Source organism: Struthio camelus, chromosome 24 (assembly GCF_040807025.1).
Source record: "Struthio camelus isolate bStrCam1 chromosome 24, bStrCam1.hap1, whole genome shotgun sequence".
NCBI lineage: Eukaryota > Metazoa > Chordata > Aves > Struthioniformes > Struthionidae > Struthio > Struthio camelus.
In genome coordinates, this window is record NC_090965.1 from 5,267,205 (window position 1) to 5,281,246 (window position 14,042).

General features: G+C 64.5%; 1 protein-coding gene across 5 annotated transcripts in view; it reads right to left on the reverse strand.

Annotated features, from left to right (window-relative positions):
* The window catches only part of SCUBE3 (signal peptide, CUB domain and EGF like domain containing 3), a 47,657-nt gene that overhangs the window by 15,392 nt on the left and 18,223 nt on the right, over window positions 1–14,042 (reverse strand). For 4 of the 5 annotated variants that reach the window (XM_068918217.1, XM_068918219.1, XM_068918218.1 and 1 more), the window contains exons 2-6: window positions 13,268–13,390; window positions 12,367–12,492; window positions 8,269–8,403; window positions 4,909–5,034; window positions 3,603–3,719 (exon numbers count right to left, since the gene is read on the reverse strand). In XM_068918217.1, coding sequence (XP_068774318.1) covers window positions 3,603–3,719; window positions 4,909–5,034; window positions 8,269–8,403; window positions 12,367–12,492; window positions 13,268–13,390 — 627 coding nt within the window. Of the gene's footprint in view, window positions 1–3,602; window positions 3,720–4,908; window positions 5,035–8,268; window positions 8,404–9,534; window positions 9,715–12,366; window positions 12,493–13,267; window positions 13,391–14,042 lie in introns of those variants that run through there. The other variant, XM_068918220.1, reaches the window with a different exon arrangement.

Below are 14,042 nucleotides of genomic sequence, written 5' to 3' on the forward strand. Positions count from 1 at the left end.
CGCCCGGACGAGCAGCGCCTCGTGCTAGCAAACTCCTCGGCCAGCCTGCCCCAAAAAGCCTGACTGCACCCCTGGGTCCCCGAGCCGGTGGCCGCCCCCAGCCCTCTCCCCTGTGCCGTGGCGCTGGGCCGGGCGGCACGCTGCGAAGGGCGTTAGTCCTCAGCCGGTCCCCTCCGCGGCGAGTCCGGAGAAGCTGACGGCGAGCATGCGTTTCGGGCGCACTTGTGCCGGCTCGGCTAAGCCCGCTGCTTTGTGCCCGCGGGCCCAGGATGGCCGGGCGAGTGGGTCGCCGGACAGTAGCCCCGGGGCGCCGAGTGCTGGCGAGGCACGAGGCATCCCGGCATCTCATCCCGGCGTCTCCCAGGCGGGCAGCGGCGCGTTGCGGGGCCTCGCGGCCCCGCACAGCAGCCCGCCGCCACCGCGCGCTCCAGTTTTCCCACCTTTGAGCCGCTCTTTCTGTCCCCTGGACTGGTATTTCCGACCCGCCGGCAGCCGGGTCCGCGAGCGCCCTGCTCCCGGGGCCGCTGCCCGCAGCTCCGGCGCGCTCCCAGGACCCGTCCGCCTGGGCAGGGGCAGCGAACGCGCGCAGGCTCCCGCCTCTTCGGCGACAGCTCAGACCCCCGCGCCAAGCGCGCCGGGCCGGTTTGCAGCCCGCGCCGCGGCCCGTTCCTGAGCGGCCGAGCGCGCCGCGGCGCGGAGCAGCATCGCTTCCCGGCCGCCCTTCGGTGCTGCCTCCCGGGTGCGGGACCTTGCAGATTGCTCTAATCCGCAGGGCTTTTTTTTCCTTTTTTTTTTTTTTTTTTTTTTTGTGGGTAAAAGGCTGCTTTTAGAGCACAAATATAAATACACAAGGTCAGTGGCCTGCCCTCGCTGCTCCCCCTCCTCCTCGCTCCCGCAGACATGTTGGGAGCCATTAGGGCTGGCCCCGCTTTGCTCGGAGGCATGTTCTTCATTATCCGCGTTTTTAAAAGCAGCAATAAAAAGCGGAAAAATGAAAAACACCGGCCGTAGCCTAATGAAACTGTCACTCAGAGGGGCTGAGCCTGCTTCCTGCCGCGCGGTGCGATCTGAAGGGGACCTGGACCGGGGGCCGGCCCCGGCAGCCCATCAAACGCACCGCGTACGGTTTCAAAGCCCGCGGCCTGGGGAGCAAGTTTGCGTTCCCCTCGCTGGAAACTTTATTCCCCTTGAAATGATGAAATGGCTCAGAGGAAATGGAGACGGGGAGAGGGCGGAGGAGCAAGCCCTGGGGAGAGGGGAGAGCGGGGCCGGCTGAGCCCCGGCCATAAAAAAAAAACCAAAAAAAAGGGCAGTTATAAATATCCGAGCAGGTATCTCAGCCTCCCACTCGGCTATAAATCTGCCGGCCAGGCATCCCCGCGGGGCGGGCGAGCGCGGCTGCCCATCCGTGCCGGCTGGCAGCACCACCCTGCGCTGTTCCTTCGGAGCCCCTGGGCCAAATCCTGCCTTCGGGGGCTGCCAAAATGCGCCTCCCGCCGCCCCAGAGCTCAGCACGGTCCCCAGGCTGGCCAAAACGCCACTGCGGCACAAAGGGAGCCAGGACCACGGCTGCCGGTGCCACGAGATGGGAGAGGGGACGCAGCAAACAGACCCCCGGCACGAAGCCGCGGTGCCGGCGGGGGGTTTTGGGGAGCCGCGCTCCGCAGCACGAACCCCGTGTTCTCCCCTTTGCGGCAGCCGAAGGCCCGAGGGCTGCGACCCGCTGGGGACCAGCCCCCTTTCAAGCATCCCCCCAAACGGCCGGCCGCTTCGGAAAGCTTGCGGGAGCCCCTGGCACCCGCTGCAGCCCACCCCAAGCCTGAGGGCCGCCTCCCGCAACTGTCGGGGCAGTAGCCGAGGCCACTTTGGTGCCAGACCCCCATTTCCCAGCCCCTCCAGGCCACGCACTAATTGCACGGGCCAGGACGAGCAAAGAGGCCACCCGTCGGCCGATGCACCCGCACGCACACACCCACAAAGATACACCCAGGCACGCAGTGAGCTCCAGCGGGGAGGAAGGCAAGAGGCAGCGCACTGCAAAAATCCCCCGCCGAGGGCTCCGACCCACGGCGGCTAGCAAGGACTCGGAGCGAGGCGCACGCGGCTCCCCCCGTGCCGGAGGGGACGGGAGGAAAAGGGTGCTGAGGGGCTGCAGGAGCGGCGCCGGGAGGCGAGCTAGCAGAAGTGAACCCGGATCAGCTCGCTGCAAGCCAAAGGCCGGAGGGGAGAAGAGGCCGCGAGCATCTGCAAACAGCAAGCGGGGAATGGGACGGGTTACAGAGCGCGAAAGGAGGCTGGACTGCGGCGGTGATGTTAAGGTAGCTAAAACCGGAGCTGGAGAGCAAGGAAGCTTTCCTGGGTGCAGTGCCTGGCAGCGGGCACGGCCCCAGCGACCGACCGGAGCCCGTGGGTTGGGGCAGCCAAAACTCGGCTTAACGCATCCCTCGGAGCCAGCAGGGAAAGACCCCAGGCTCCAAGGGAGAGGGCTTGGAGGGGCTTTTCCAGCCCCTTTTTCCGCTGGAGGATGCAACTGTCTTTGGAAAGTGCAGAGCGTTTTCTGTTCCCGCACAGCAGGGACATGAGGAGCCAAAACCTCTCGGTTGCTTTCAGTTGCTTTCAATTCCTTTTTCCCTTTTATTTTGCAATAAGAACTAAAACGTCTAGAGCAATTTGCGGACTTAATCACTCCCCAAATGTAACATTTTTTTAAATCAAATCAGCTGTTAAACTGCACAAGCATATGAAACCAGTAAAACTTCTATCTCTGTTTGATGTTTTACAATTTGAAAACATACACAGGAAAAGCACAATTTTGGGGGTAGCTGGGTTGGTTTTTTTGCTTTTTGCTTTTTGTTTTTCTTTGCAAGACAATTGTTTTTGAGCCGAGACCCCGTGGTGCCAAGCGGCAGTTTGGAATGGGTTACTCTGTCCAAATCAGACCCCCCGACTGGCGCATCGCCCCAGACACTGCCGGATGACAAATATAAGGGAAGATAATACTGCAGTGGTGCTAGTTTCTACCGTCTGGGGCATTCCCACGGCTCTTCCTCCAGAGGCCTCCTCTCGCTGCATGAAGGCAAAGGCGAGCGTGCAGCCGCAAGCATCGGCACGCGGGTGCCGGGCGGCCGTGAGCATGCACTCATGCTGCTCAGGTCGTCTCTGCCGTGGCCTTGCTCAAGCTCCACCACCCTCCGTGCCGGCACAAAAGACCTGCTTCATCCCTAAAGTCCCCTCCAGCACCGCCACGGGCATTTCTGCCCTGCGTCACCGACCGTCGGCACGTCCCTGAGCCTCCCGGGTGCAAGCACCATCCGTCACGCTGCCCCAAGCTCTCTACTCCCTCCTGCTCTTTAGTACCTGAGCTTCTCACGGACGGAAGTGCCACGTCCCAGAGGCTTGAAGACCACCTTCATTTGAGCAAGAGCAACCGTAAGGTGAATTCCCTGACTCTGCCTATGCGGCACAGCTCAGCCCAAGGCCCGGGCGTTGCAGCACGGTGCGAGAGGACCAGCGAACGACCGCCGGCAAACCGTCGCCTTGCATGGGGACTCCAACCGCGGGAGCCCCCGGAGGGGTCTCACCGGGCGACGGCTCGCACCTACCTATGCACGTCACCCCGTCGGAGTGCAGCAAAAACTTCACGTGGCAGCCGCACTTGGGCCCCTGGTCCGTGTCGTCGCAGGTATGCTGGCACCCGCCGTTGCCGTAGTTGCACGTCACTGCGGGAGCAAAGCACAGGCAGTCACCCGGGGGCCGCGAGCACCGCTGCCTGCCCACCCTCCCGTGGCATCCCCCTGCTGAGGCACGGCTGCTCCGAAGGGTCCCTTCCAACCAGCTCCGCGAGGATGGAGGCTCCTTTCCTCGCTCCTGGCCCCCAGTGGCAACTAACCCTTCTCGAGTTGGATGCGCCCCAAGCAGTAGCATAAAGCCGGCTTGGAAAACCTCAGTCATATCCCATGAAAATCCCTCCTCCCTCCCTCCCTCCATCCTGGATAATTTCTAAAGCCCTTCGACTTTCCCTGCAGGATCTTGGCAGAAGAAAACTATTATGTGGTTTGTTGCGTCTTCCCTTCGCATATCTGCTAAACGCCACCAGTGGAGCCTGCGCTAAGCGGACCAGCAGCCTGGTTCATGCAACCGTCGGGCTTCACTGACTGCCCAAAAAATTGTGGTTACAGGGGAAGGGTGGGACTTCCAAGAGCTCTGAAATGACTCAGGTGCTCCTGGAAACCCCTGCCAGCATCCTTCGGGAGACAAGGTGTGCTTTTCATTTAGCTGGGAGGGAAAAATAGGCTTGTAGGATTAAAATGCCATTTCATCAGCAATTTTACAGGCTTGCTGCAGACAGCAAATAAGAAACAAAATAAAAACAATCAAATAAATATATAACTATATATTTAATAATCTTGGCACTGCCAGCAAGTTCCTGGTGTGAGATCAGAGAGGCCGAGAGCACCGTTTCCCCCGGGGGAAACGGTTCCGGCGCTTCTCCCGTGCAGACCGCGCTCTCCCTGCTCGAGAGGCTTGGGAAGGTGACACCGAATGCCAAAGCCGTGGCACGCAGACCTGCGCTCTGTGAGGGGAAAAGCCCTCAAGGGCCCGTCCGAGGCTGCTGGAGCCAGGGGGAGGATGCCCCAGGACTTAGCAAGGACCACACAGGGGACGCTGCACCTTTGGGCCTCCCGCACCCTGAACTGCCTTTTCAGGGCCTGAGCCTGCGCAGTGCAAGGATGCAATGTGCCGTGCGCTCGGACACGGCATGCAAACAGCAAGGGTGGGAATTAGGGCTTAACACAGGAGGATAGGAGGCAGGAGGGGTCTAAATCGTGCCCTGAGAGATGGGGTCACTGAGCGGGACTGGGTGCCCCCAGGCAGATGCCCCCCATCCCCCCCGGGGCTGGACCTTACGTTTGCAGTCCCGCTGGTTCTTGGTGAGCTCAAAGCCTGGGCGGCATTCGCAGGCGATGCCCCCCTTGGGGGTCTCCCGGCAGATGTGGGCGCAGCCGTGGTTCTTGTTCATGCAGTTCATTCCTTCTAAAGGGAGAGAAGGCAGCAAATCAAAGCTGCAAAAGCTCTCCAGCCCTGGTCCACAGTGAAAGAAGGATGCCTGGGGTGGGACAGGGACGTGCCATAAGGAGACACTCGGGGACCTTAGAGGGGCCGAATAACCCTGGGTGATGCTCTGGAGGAAACTGCCTCCTGGCTGCTCGGGATGAAGTCAGCCTGGATCCTCTTTCTTGCCTTGAAACACCTTTGCTTCCTCTTCAACCTCTGCAGCTAGCCTGGGGGGGATCCAACCGGGATGCACATCGCCTCTATTTGCTATGGCACCGACGTCTCCCTGCTGCTGAGCGGCCCGCGCTGATGGGAACAGGGCGCTGCTGACCCACGGCCCCGGCAGTGAGCCTGGCGTTCCTTCTCCAGAGCTGTCCTGGTGTCTCAGCGTGGCTCGGCCAGGTGACGAGGGTGGCCCTGGATCCGGCTTCCCCGGGGCGCAGAGACAGCTGGAAGCACCCGGGGCCACAGCAGCTCGGGCCAAACCAGAGAGAGGGTTTGGGCAGACTTGATGCCAGGAGGCGTTAGCGGTGCCTCCACCAGCCTGTCCCACCTCTCCTGGCTACCGATGCTGGCGCTTGGAGCAAACGTAAGGAGCCAGGAAGCTCCTTTATGAAAGAAGAGGCCAAAACAATAGCTACCCCCTGGGCTGGTGGCAGCAGGGGAGCTCCCGTCCCCCTTGCAGTGGGCACACAGGGACATGGGCAGCAGCTGTGCAGGGAGCACTGTGGGCAAGGAGCCCCTGAGGCCACGCAGGATGCACCGATAACTGAGGCAGGATTCACCTGCTTGCAGCCTTGGCAGGGAAGCAGAGGGAAGGAGGATTTGGGAAGCTGCTGAGCTTCCACTTCCTATGAGCTGCGATGTCCCCCTCGCCGCCTTGCTGACCCCTGCACAAGCTGCGTCCGCTGCAGTCCCTGCCGCTCTCGCTCCCTGAGCCCGGGGACGCACCAACGTTCCCCTCTCCTGGGACACGGGGATGGGCACCTTCAGCTGTAAAAAGCCAGGCTCGCTGAACAGGGCATTGACAGGTTGCACCTACTCCTTGCAGCACAGGCAGGGTTAAAAAGCCAGGCTAGAGCCCGTGGGTGACACCGGCTGCCTGCTGTCACCTGCAGGGCAGAGCCCGCCTGGCTCTGCTCCAGGCCATGGCCAGCGTCTCTAATTGCAGCGGCCGCCAGCCCTCTGTAATTAGACCCTGCTGCCTCCAAACCGCGCCAGCCCGGCCTCCGCACCGGGGCCGGGAGCCGCCAGCCTGCTCCGAGGCCGGCTCTGCCTCCCCAGCAGCCTCGAGCCTGCCCTTGGGATGGACCGCTGCTGCTGCCCTCGGGATGCCGTCTCTCCGCTGGGCACTGGCCAGCCCTTCCCCGCCGGGGGCCGCGTCGCTCCGGCGGTGGGAATGGCCCAGCTCTCTCAGCCTCTCCTCCAGACGATGGCTTTTCTCTCTCCCCCTCTTTTTTTATTGCTGCGGTTTACTGCCTGGCGGCACCACCGCAGCTGCAGCATCCCGCGTGCTGATGCTGTTGGACCACGCGGACATGGAGACATCCGAGGGAAACCCAGAGCCCGCGGCCAGCTCTGCTGCTCCCCTGAAGATGCCATCATCTAGAAAAACAAGGTCTTGACCGCTTGCGGTCTTCTGAGAGCCCCCGGCACTTCCCAGAGGAGTAGCAGGCTCGCCTGGCTCGCCTCCAGGCCGGGATGGCCGCGCGCTGTTTTCCTAAGACTCCCCTGGAGACTGGCCCCGGGCACAGGCTCCTCAGCCGCTGCACGTCACTCCGTTAGGCGGCGGCGGCCTCCGTCCGTGGTGGATATAGAGATGCTTCGGCGTCCAGCCTGCAAATGCCCCTGGACCCACCAGCGTGCCGGGACAGCGGGCGAGGAAGCAGCAGGGAGCCACTTTTGCATGCACTGGTAGCCTTCACGACGAGGATTAGCTCTCCAGAACCGCTCGCTCCTGCTGTGACAGTGCTTAGGGAGCCCCGAGTTAAGGCAGAACAGGCTTTAACAGCAGATCCCAAACCACCTTTAATAATCCACTTTTTCCAGGCTTGCAATCTGTGGATGGGTCCCCAGGGATGCGGGAGATCGCGGTCAGGGCTGCTCAGCCCTGCTGAGCTGTCCTGGGCTTCGGCGCCCAGCGGGTGAGATTCACACGGGAACTCGAGGCATAAACACAGCTGGGGAAGGGGGAAAGTAAAAATAACCTGCAGTTTTGCCAAGCGGCAAAGATAAGAAAAAAATCAGCAGAAACGCAAAACCTCTCATGTCACTATATTTCTAAGCAGTTGCTCCAGACAGCAGCAATCCGGAGCCAGCAACGAGACAGAGGGATCGATGCAGCGCAAGATCTGGCAAGAGGAGATCAGGCCGGTGGGCTGACGCGAGGCTCTCTGGGTACCTTTTGCTTTAATAAAACGCTCCCGGATGCAGGATTACCGGCCTCTCTTGGTGTTACTGTTTCGTGTGCCCGATTAAGGGGCCTGCAGGGCTTCATTACGTGGAGCAAAGTGCTTGTCTGCTTTTGCTGCAGCTCCCACCAGCTACCCCAGGGCCTCTGCCCAAGCCTTCCCGACAGCCGCCATCCAAAGCAGCAGCCCGAGAGACGAGCTCTCCTGCTGGCGTGCAATGAGCCTGCTGGGCTCAGCCCCCGCCTCCGCGCTCCGTCGAGCTGAGGGACACTTGGCGGTGGAGCTGCCATATCAGGGCCACCAAAGCCACCTGCTGTCACCCTACCCCAGCAGGTATGAGTGGCCAGAATGGGCACAGGATAAATCCCTGGACAAGGGGTACGAGACGCAAGCGTGACCGGCGAGACCTGTCGGCAGGTAGCGGACACAGACCCTTTTCACTTCTGCAGCATCCTCTCCCAATGCTCCGGGACTTCCCAACACACCCAACGGTCACGAGACCGTGCTGGGGCTACAGTCCCGACCCACACGCCGCTCGGAGGCAGCCGAAGCCATGCAGCCTCCCAGGAGGCCACCGTTCATTCCTGTAACGCCTTGCCCAGTCTCAGCAATCCCCAGCCAGCCACCGCTGAAGCGAGCATGGGCTTCGGCCCCATCCCGCAGGGTCGTGCGCCAGTCCCGGGGGACAGGCTGGAGCTATAAAATACAGGTCCTTCTCCTGCGGGGACCGTGCTCAGAGAGGAGCGAGCGCGAGGGTGGGGGAGAAAGGGTGCCGGGCAGCGGGGAGATGCTGAGCACTGACCTTCGGGGCGCTGGATGCAGGTGTGCTGGTTGTCGCTGAGGAAGAAGCCCTCCCGACAGAAACACTCGTAGCTGCCCATCATGTTGACGCAGGTCTGCTGGCAGCCGCCGTTCCCCTCGGCGCACTCGTCCAGGTCTGCGGAGGGAAGGAGGGAGGCAGGGAGTGAGCACCGCGCCACGCTGCATGGGGGACGGCGGCGAAGAGAAGCCCGACGCCTTCCCTGGCCGACGGGCGAGAACGGTCCAGCCCCCACTTTTCACTAGGCAACGCCAAGCCGTGGGGAAAGGGATTTTGCTCGTCCGGGGTCCCCCGAAGCGCCCGGTTTCGCCTGCCCCAGCCAGCTCTGGGCACCGCAGGATGCTCGGCCTCCTCCGGCAGGAGCCGGAAAGCAGCCGCCCCCGGCTCCGACCCCCTCGGAGCCCTTTGCCGGCTGCAAAGCGCCTGCACTTCATTACTGGAAGCTGGGAAACCTCAGCCTGGAGTCGGGATAATTACTGCTAAGGAGACTCCGAGCCCCGGTGGCTCTGCTGCCCTTTTGCCTTTTTGGGTTTAATAAAACAAAGCCTGGAGGTGGCTGTGCAGCCCCGGGGCTCGGCGATGCCTTCGCCCCCGAGCCGCAGCGCCCCAGCGCCCGCTCCTGGACCTGGCGGGCAGCAAATCGCAGCTAATCCCTTGCTCAGGGGAGAGCAACAGCCCGCGGCTCTCCCAGCGATGCCGAGCCCCCGGAGCCGCCGCGCCAAGACCTCCTCCGCTCGCCCCCCGAAACCCTGCCAGGAAGGCGCCGCGGCTCCACTTCCCCTGCCCCGAGCCCCCCGGCTGAGAGCGCCGGCGAGAGGGCTCGCTGCCCGGCCGGCGGCCACGGCGCGGCCACGCGGAGCCGGGGGCCTTGGGCCAAAGAAAACCTGCCGCGCGCTCCAGCGTTTCCAACCCCCCTCCGCCGCGCGGAAAGCTGAGCCCCCCGCGCCGCGAGAACCGGGGCCGGGCAGCGGCCGCCGGAAAAGCTGGAGCAGCAGCTCGGCGGCAGCGCGCGGGCGGGAGGATGTCGGGCTCCAGCAGCCGGCGGCTGCACGAGGGCCCGCGGACGGCGCGCTCCTCCGGGCGGGCGGCCTGGGGCGGCCGGGCTCGTCCTGGGGCCGGGGGGGGGACGGCTCCCCATCCCCGGTGGGATTCGCTGCTCAGGAGTCGGAGCGGGGCTGCGCCGCCGGCCGGCGCGGGCTGCGAGCCGTCGCCGGAGGAGAGCCAGGGCGAGCTACATCACCCCGCGACCTGGGGAAGGAGGTGCCGAAAGCATCACGCGACGCCCCGGCGCCCCAGGAGCAGGCGAGGGCTGACAGCTGGGCTGGGGCGAGACGAGGGAAGGGCCGTCCGATTTGACGGCAGGAGGTTTGCGGCTTCCTCCGCCGCCGGTCCCGGCCAAGCTACGTCCTGCGCGCGCCAACAACTCTCCTCAAACCCCTCGCTTATAACAAGAGCTTAACGTCTCGCGACTTCCCCGGAAGAGGCGGCAGGCGTTGCGCAGCCGCGGCTGCCACGACACGCCGCGGCTCTAATGCCTGTTTTAGGAAACGCGACGGAGGCAGGCGGAAGCCAAAAGGCCTCCGTGTCGGGACGGGGGCTCCGATTCCTGCCCGAGGGCAGAGGTCGCCCAGGAGGGGACGCGCCGTGGCCTCGGGCTTTGTGACATCCCCGTCCCAGCTCCGTGCCCCCCACCCGATTGCCCCCGTCCTGCCGAAAGGGCCCCGGCAGGGAACGCGTGCCGACGCCAGGTGCTGCCGGGCGCGCGGCACCGGCCGCCAGGACTCCTGGGCCCCCCCCCACCCAGCGAAGGCTGGGTGCAGCCCTCAGCCTTGCCTTGCCCTTTCCTGCGTTCGTAGTCCGGGCAAAGCACGATGAGGGTGGGGGCGACGGGCGGATACGGAAAACCTGGCCGGGGCTTTTCCTCCGCTTCCCGGTGCGAGCAGCCGAAAACACCAAACGCGGGCGCGCGGCTCCCTGCGCTAAGAGGGTCTCCGTGCCCTCGTCCGCAAAGCGGGTTGCAGCGGGTTAATCTGAGCGCGGCTGAGATACCTAGCGGGGACGAGCCGAGAAAGCGCTCGGGGAGGAAGGCTCCGCACCGTGCCCTGCGCCCCCGCGTCGCCCGGCCGGCTGCTCCGGCCTCCTCCTCCTCCTCCTCCTCGCCCAGCCTTCCCCGCCGCCTGCGCGCCTCTGTAAACACATTACGTCGGCTGCTCTCCGAGCCCGGCTCTCCTTTCTTCTCCTTGGGCTCATCCTCTCCCGGGAGAGGAAGGCAGGGCCGCCCGCCTGGATCTCCTTCCAGCTGTGTAAATCTCCCCCTCAGCCGGGAGGGCTGCAAAGTTCCCGGGGACGGCGCTTAATGCAAAGCGTATGTGTCCGTAATCCCTTTTTTCCCCCTGCTTTCTTCCTCCCACTGATGAGCTCATTAACGACCCCTTTGCAAACACTAACCGGGGAGAAAATCCGCAGCGGGGCTGCTGGTGCTCCAGCCAGAAGGGAGGAGAGCTGCCCGGTGCCAGGCGCCGCTGCTGCCGCCGCTCTCGGGCGCTGCCGAGGCTTTGGCTCCGCCGCGGCCAGATGGAGTTTGGGGCGGCGGGGAAGCGGCGGAGAGGATGCGCGGCCTCTCCGTAGGCAGACACAGGGTTTGTCTTGGCCCGGGGATTATTTACCCAGGCCCTTTGCTGGTTCGCAGCCCCACCGTAGTCGCTATTAACTCATCTGTTTTGGCAGGTGCAGGGCTGACCTCAAGCACGAGCTGGGCTCGTGCGATCGCGGCCGCCTGGTCCTGCCTCCGGCGCAGCCCGGCCGCGGGCGAGCCACCCGGCGTCCCCAAACCGGCACGGCCGGGAGCCTCCCTGCTGTGCCTTACCCAGACGGTCCCCATCGAGCAAGCTTTTTTCCCCACCACTGAGCATCCTCCCCTGGAACGGGGAGCCGCCGCCGCGCAGGATGGGTGTCCCCGTGCCGCTCGCCCCCGCGCCGCTGCGGGCCGGCTGCCTCCCTGGCAGCAGCTCTCCCTAATAACACAGCCGAAATATGTAACCGGGAGATTATTATCTTTTAGCGCGACGTCCTGGGGCAGCGGCGGGGAAAGGGAGGCAGCGTTTCGCTGACGATGTGTCAGTGTTTGAATAAGGATGAAAATGCCCAGCTGTCGCCGCTGCGACCCCTTCGCGGGCGGGCTGAAAAGCTGGGGATGGGGGCGCGCGCGCGGGGACCGCGTGCGCCAGGCGCCGCCCTGAGCATCCCCGAGCGCTCTGCCGCCGCTGGGGCTGGCTGGGAGCCCGCGGAGGGCAGGTCCCTTGGCGAGGAGCAGCGGAAACGTGGTTTTTCTTCCCGATAGACGCACGGCAGGATCCTGCCCTGCTCTTTTCCGCTCAGCGCTTTGCAGCGGGTCTCGGCGGGTCGGAGCTCGCACCGTGCCCGGCCGTAGCCCTGTCCTGCCCCTTCCCATCGCTTTGGGAGACAAACTTAGCAGCTGCGTCCCCCCACGCAGGTGCATTAACCTGGCACGGGACAAACCTGGACAAACTGCTCTCGCCTTGGGGGTGGATGGCTGCTCCATTGCCCTCGAGGCACAAGGCAGGGGAAAGCCGTGGCGTAGGATGCTATTGCCCACTTCGAGGCCCACGACTGGCATTGTTCCCCCGTCCCTGCAGAGACAGGACACGCCATCGGTGGCCAGGCTGCCAGGCGACGCTCGCTGCGAGCCCTGTAACAGCTCTTGCATCAGCCTTTTGCAGGCTGGCATCAGCCCTGGGTTCCCGGCAAACGAAGGGAGCGCTCGTGCAATGCCGTGCGGCACGTCGGGAAGCACGGGAGGAGCGGAGAAGTGCGGCTCGGCTCCCGGCGGCTCCTCCTCGCTTGTTGCTGCCTGCCTGGGATGGGGCGGGAAGGGATGCCGCCCGGTCGCTCCGCGCGAAGGTCGCTCCGGGCGATGCCCACCGCCAGGAACAGCCCGTTTGCAGCGCCCAAACCAGCCAGCCCTAAGTGAGCCCGGCGCCCGCCTCTCCGACTCGGACCGCCGCTCCCTGCCCGTCCCCCTGCTCGCGTTCGGCCCCGTCAGCCCAGCCCGGCTCTCACCTAGGCAGTTGTGGCCGTCGTGGGCCAGGCGGAAGCCGTCGTAGCAGGTACAGCGGTAGTTGCCGGGGATGTTGACGCACTCGTGGACGCAGCCGGCGTTGTCTTCCCGCTCGCACTCGTCCACATCTGCGGAGAGAGAAGAGGAGAGGGCAGGAGTGGGTATCCCCTCCGCCGCCCCTGCGCGCTGGTGGAAACCAACTTCCCGCTTCCTGGAGTGGAGGGGCCTCGCTGAGGGCGGCCAGCTCGTTGCACGCGTGGCGCCTGCCCATCCAGTGGCGGCTGGAGGGCAGGCCGGGTCGCCAAAACGAAGGCAAAGCAGCGGAGAGCAATGCCACCGAGGAAGCCGCGTGGAGCCCGGCCAAGCCCCGCGCCTGCGCGCGCTGGGCTGCGGCGGCGACGAGCGTGGCCGCCCGCGGGGATGCCGCCTTCTCCCTGCCGCCCGCCGGCGCCTCGGGCTCCTTGGCCTCGCTCGGACCCCTCCTGCGAGCCCAGTCCCAGAGCCCGCTGCTCCTCCCAAAATAGCCCGGCGTTCGGAGCTGAGATGTTTTGCCAAGACACTGCCGATCAGCTCCGCCTGGGACAGCGAGGGCTGGAAACGCCGGGGCTGTTCAGCGCCCGGCTCCGAGGAGCTGCTCTCCCCGCTCCGCTCCATCACCTTCTATTTCTTTAAGGCTCTCGTGTTTTAGCTACCATCGGGTTGCAAGCGCAGCAGGGAAACAGCCCGGATTTGTTTAAAACAAAACCCAGGGGCCCGTCCGGCGAGGCGACCCGCTCCGGCCGTGCCAGCGGGTCCCCTGGCAGAAGGACGGGGCAGGGAAGGTGACGCCTGCTGCTCTTTAGATTTTACAAACTGTAAATGTGGGGTTAAACTGAAGCCTCCGCGGCCGGTTCCCGGCCCTACCTTTGCAGTGCTTGCCGTCGCCGGTGTAGCCGGACTTGCAGATGCACTTGTAGGACCTGGGGGTGTTCTGGCAGATGGCGTCGATGTGGCAGCTGTCGGTGCCCTCGACGCACTCGTCCACGTCTGCAAGGGAAGCGGAGGGGCAGGGCGGTGGGAAAGCGCCGCGGAGGACTTCCGCGGATCCGTCTGTCGCGCCCGGCCCTGATACCCCGGGCGACGGGCTGGCTGCGGGACGGGCGCGCGCCCGGGTCCAAGCCCCGTCCCCGGGAAGACGCTGTGCTCGTAAAAACCCGGGAATCGCTAGCGGCTTCACGCGGCTGATAGGAAACAACCCTCAGACGCCGCGTTGGAGCCAAGCAACCAGAGGTGAAAGTCTCTGTCTCCAATTAGCAGTTTCCTGAGCCGACCAGTCACCCAAATAATCGTCATCGCTTTCTATTCTTAGGCGCGGAGGAATGTGCCCGAATTAAGCAGGACCGCACTAAACAAACCTGCGAGCAGCGAGCGGGAACGAGGAGCGAGAACCGGGAAAAGCGTCAAGGCTTCCTCCGAGGCGCAGCTGAAATCGCCGCCGCGCTCCCGGACATCCCGGACATGCGGGGATGCGGGATGCCGGCTCCCGAGGGATGCGGGAGCCGGCGCCTGCGGAGCGCCCCGCCGAGCCGCTGCCGCCGCGCCGGGAAGGGAGCTGCTGGCGCGGATTTTGGCCGGATGAGGCAGGCGGGTCAGGGTGGGGGGAAGCGACCGCTGCCATCTGCAAAGGTGCCAAGGCTCC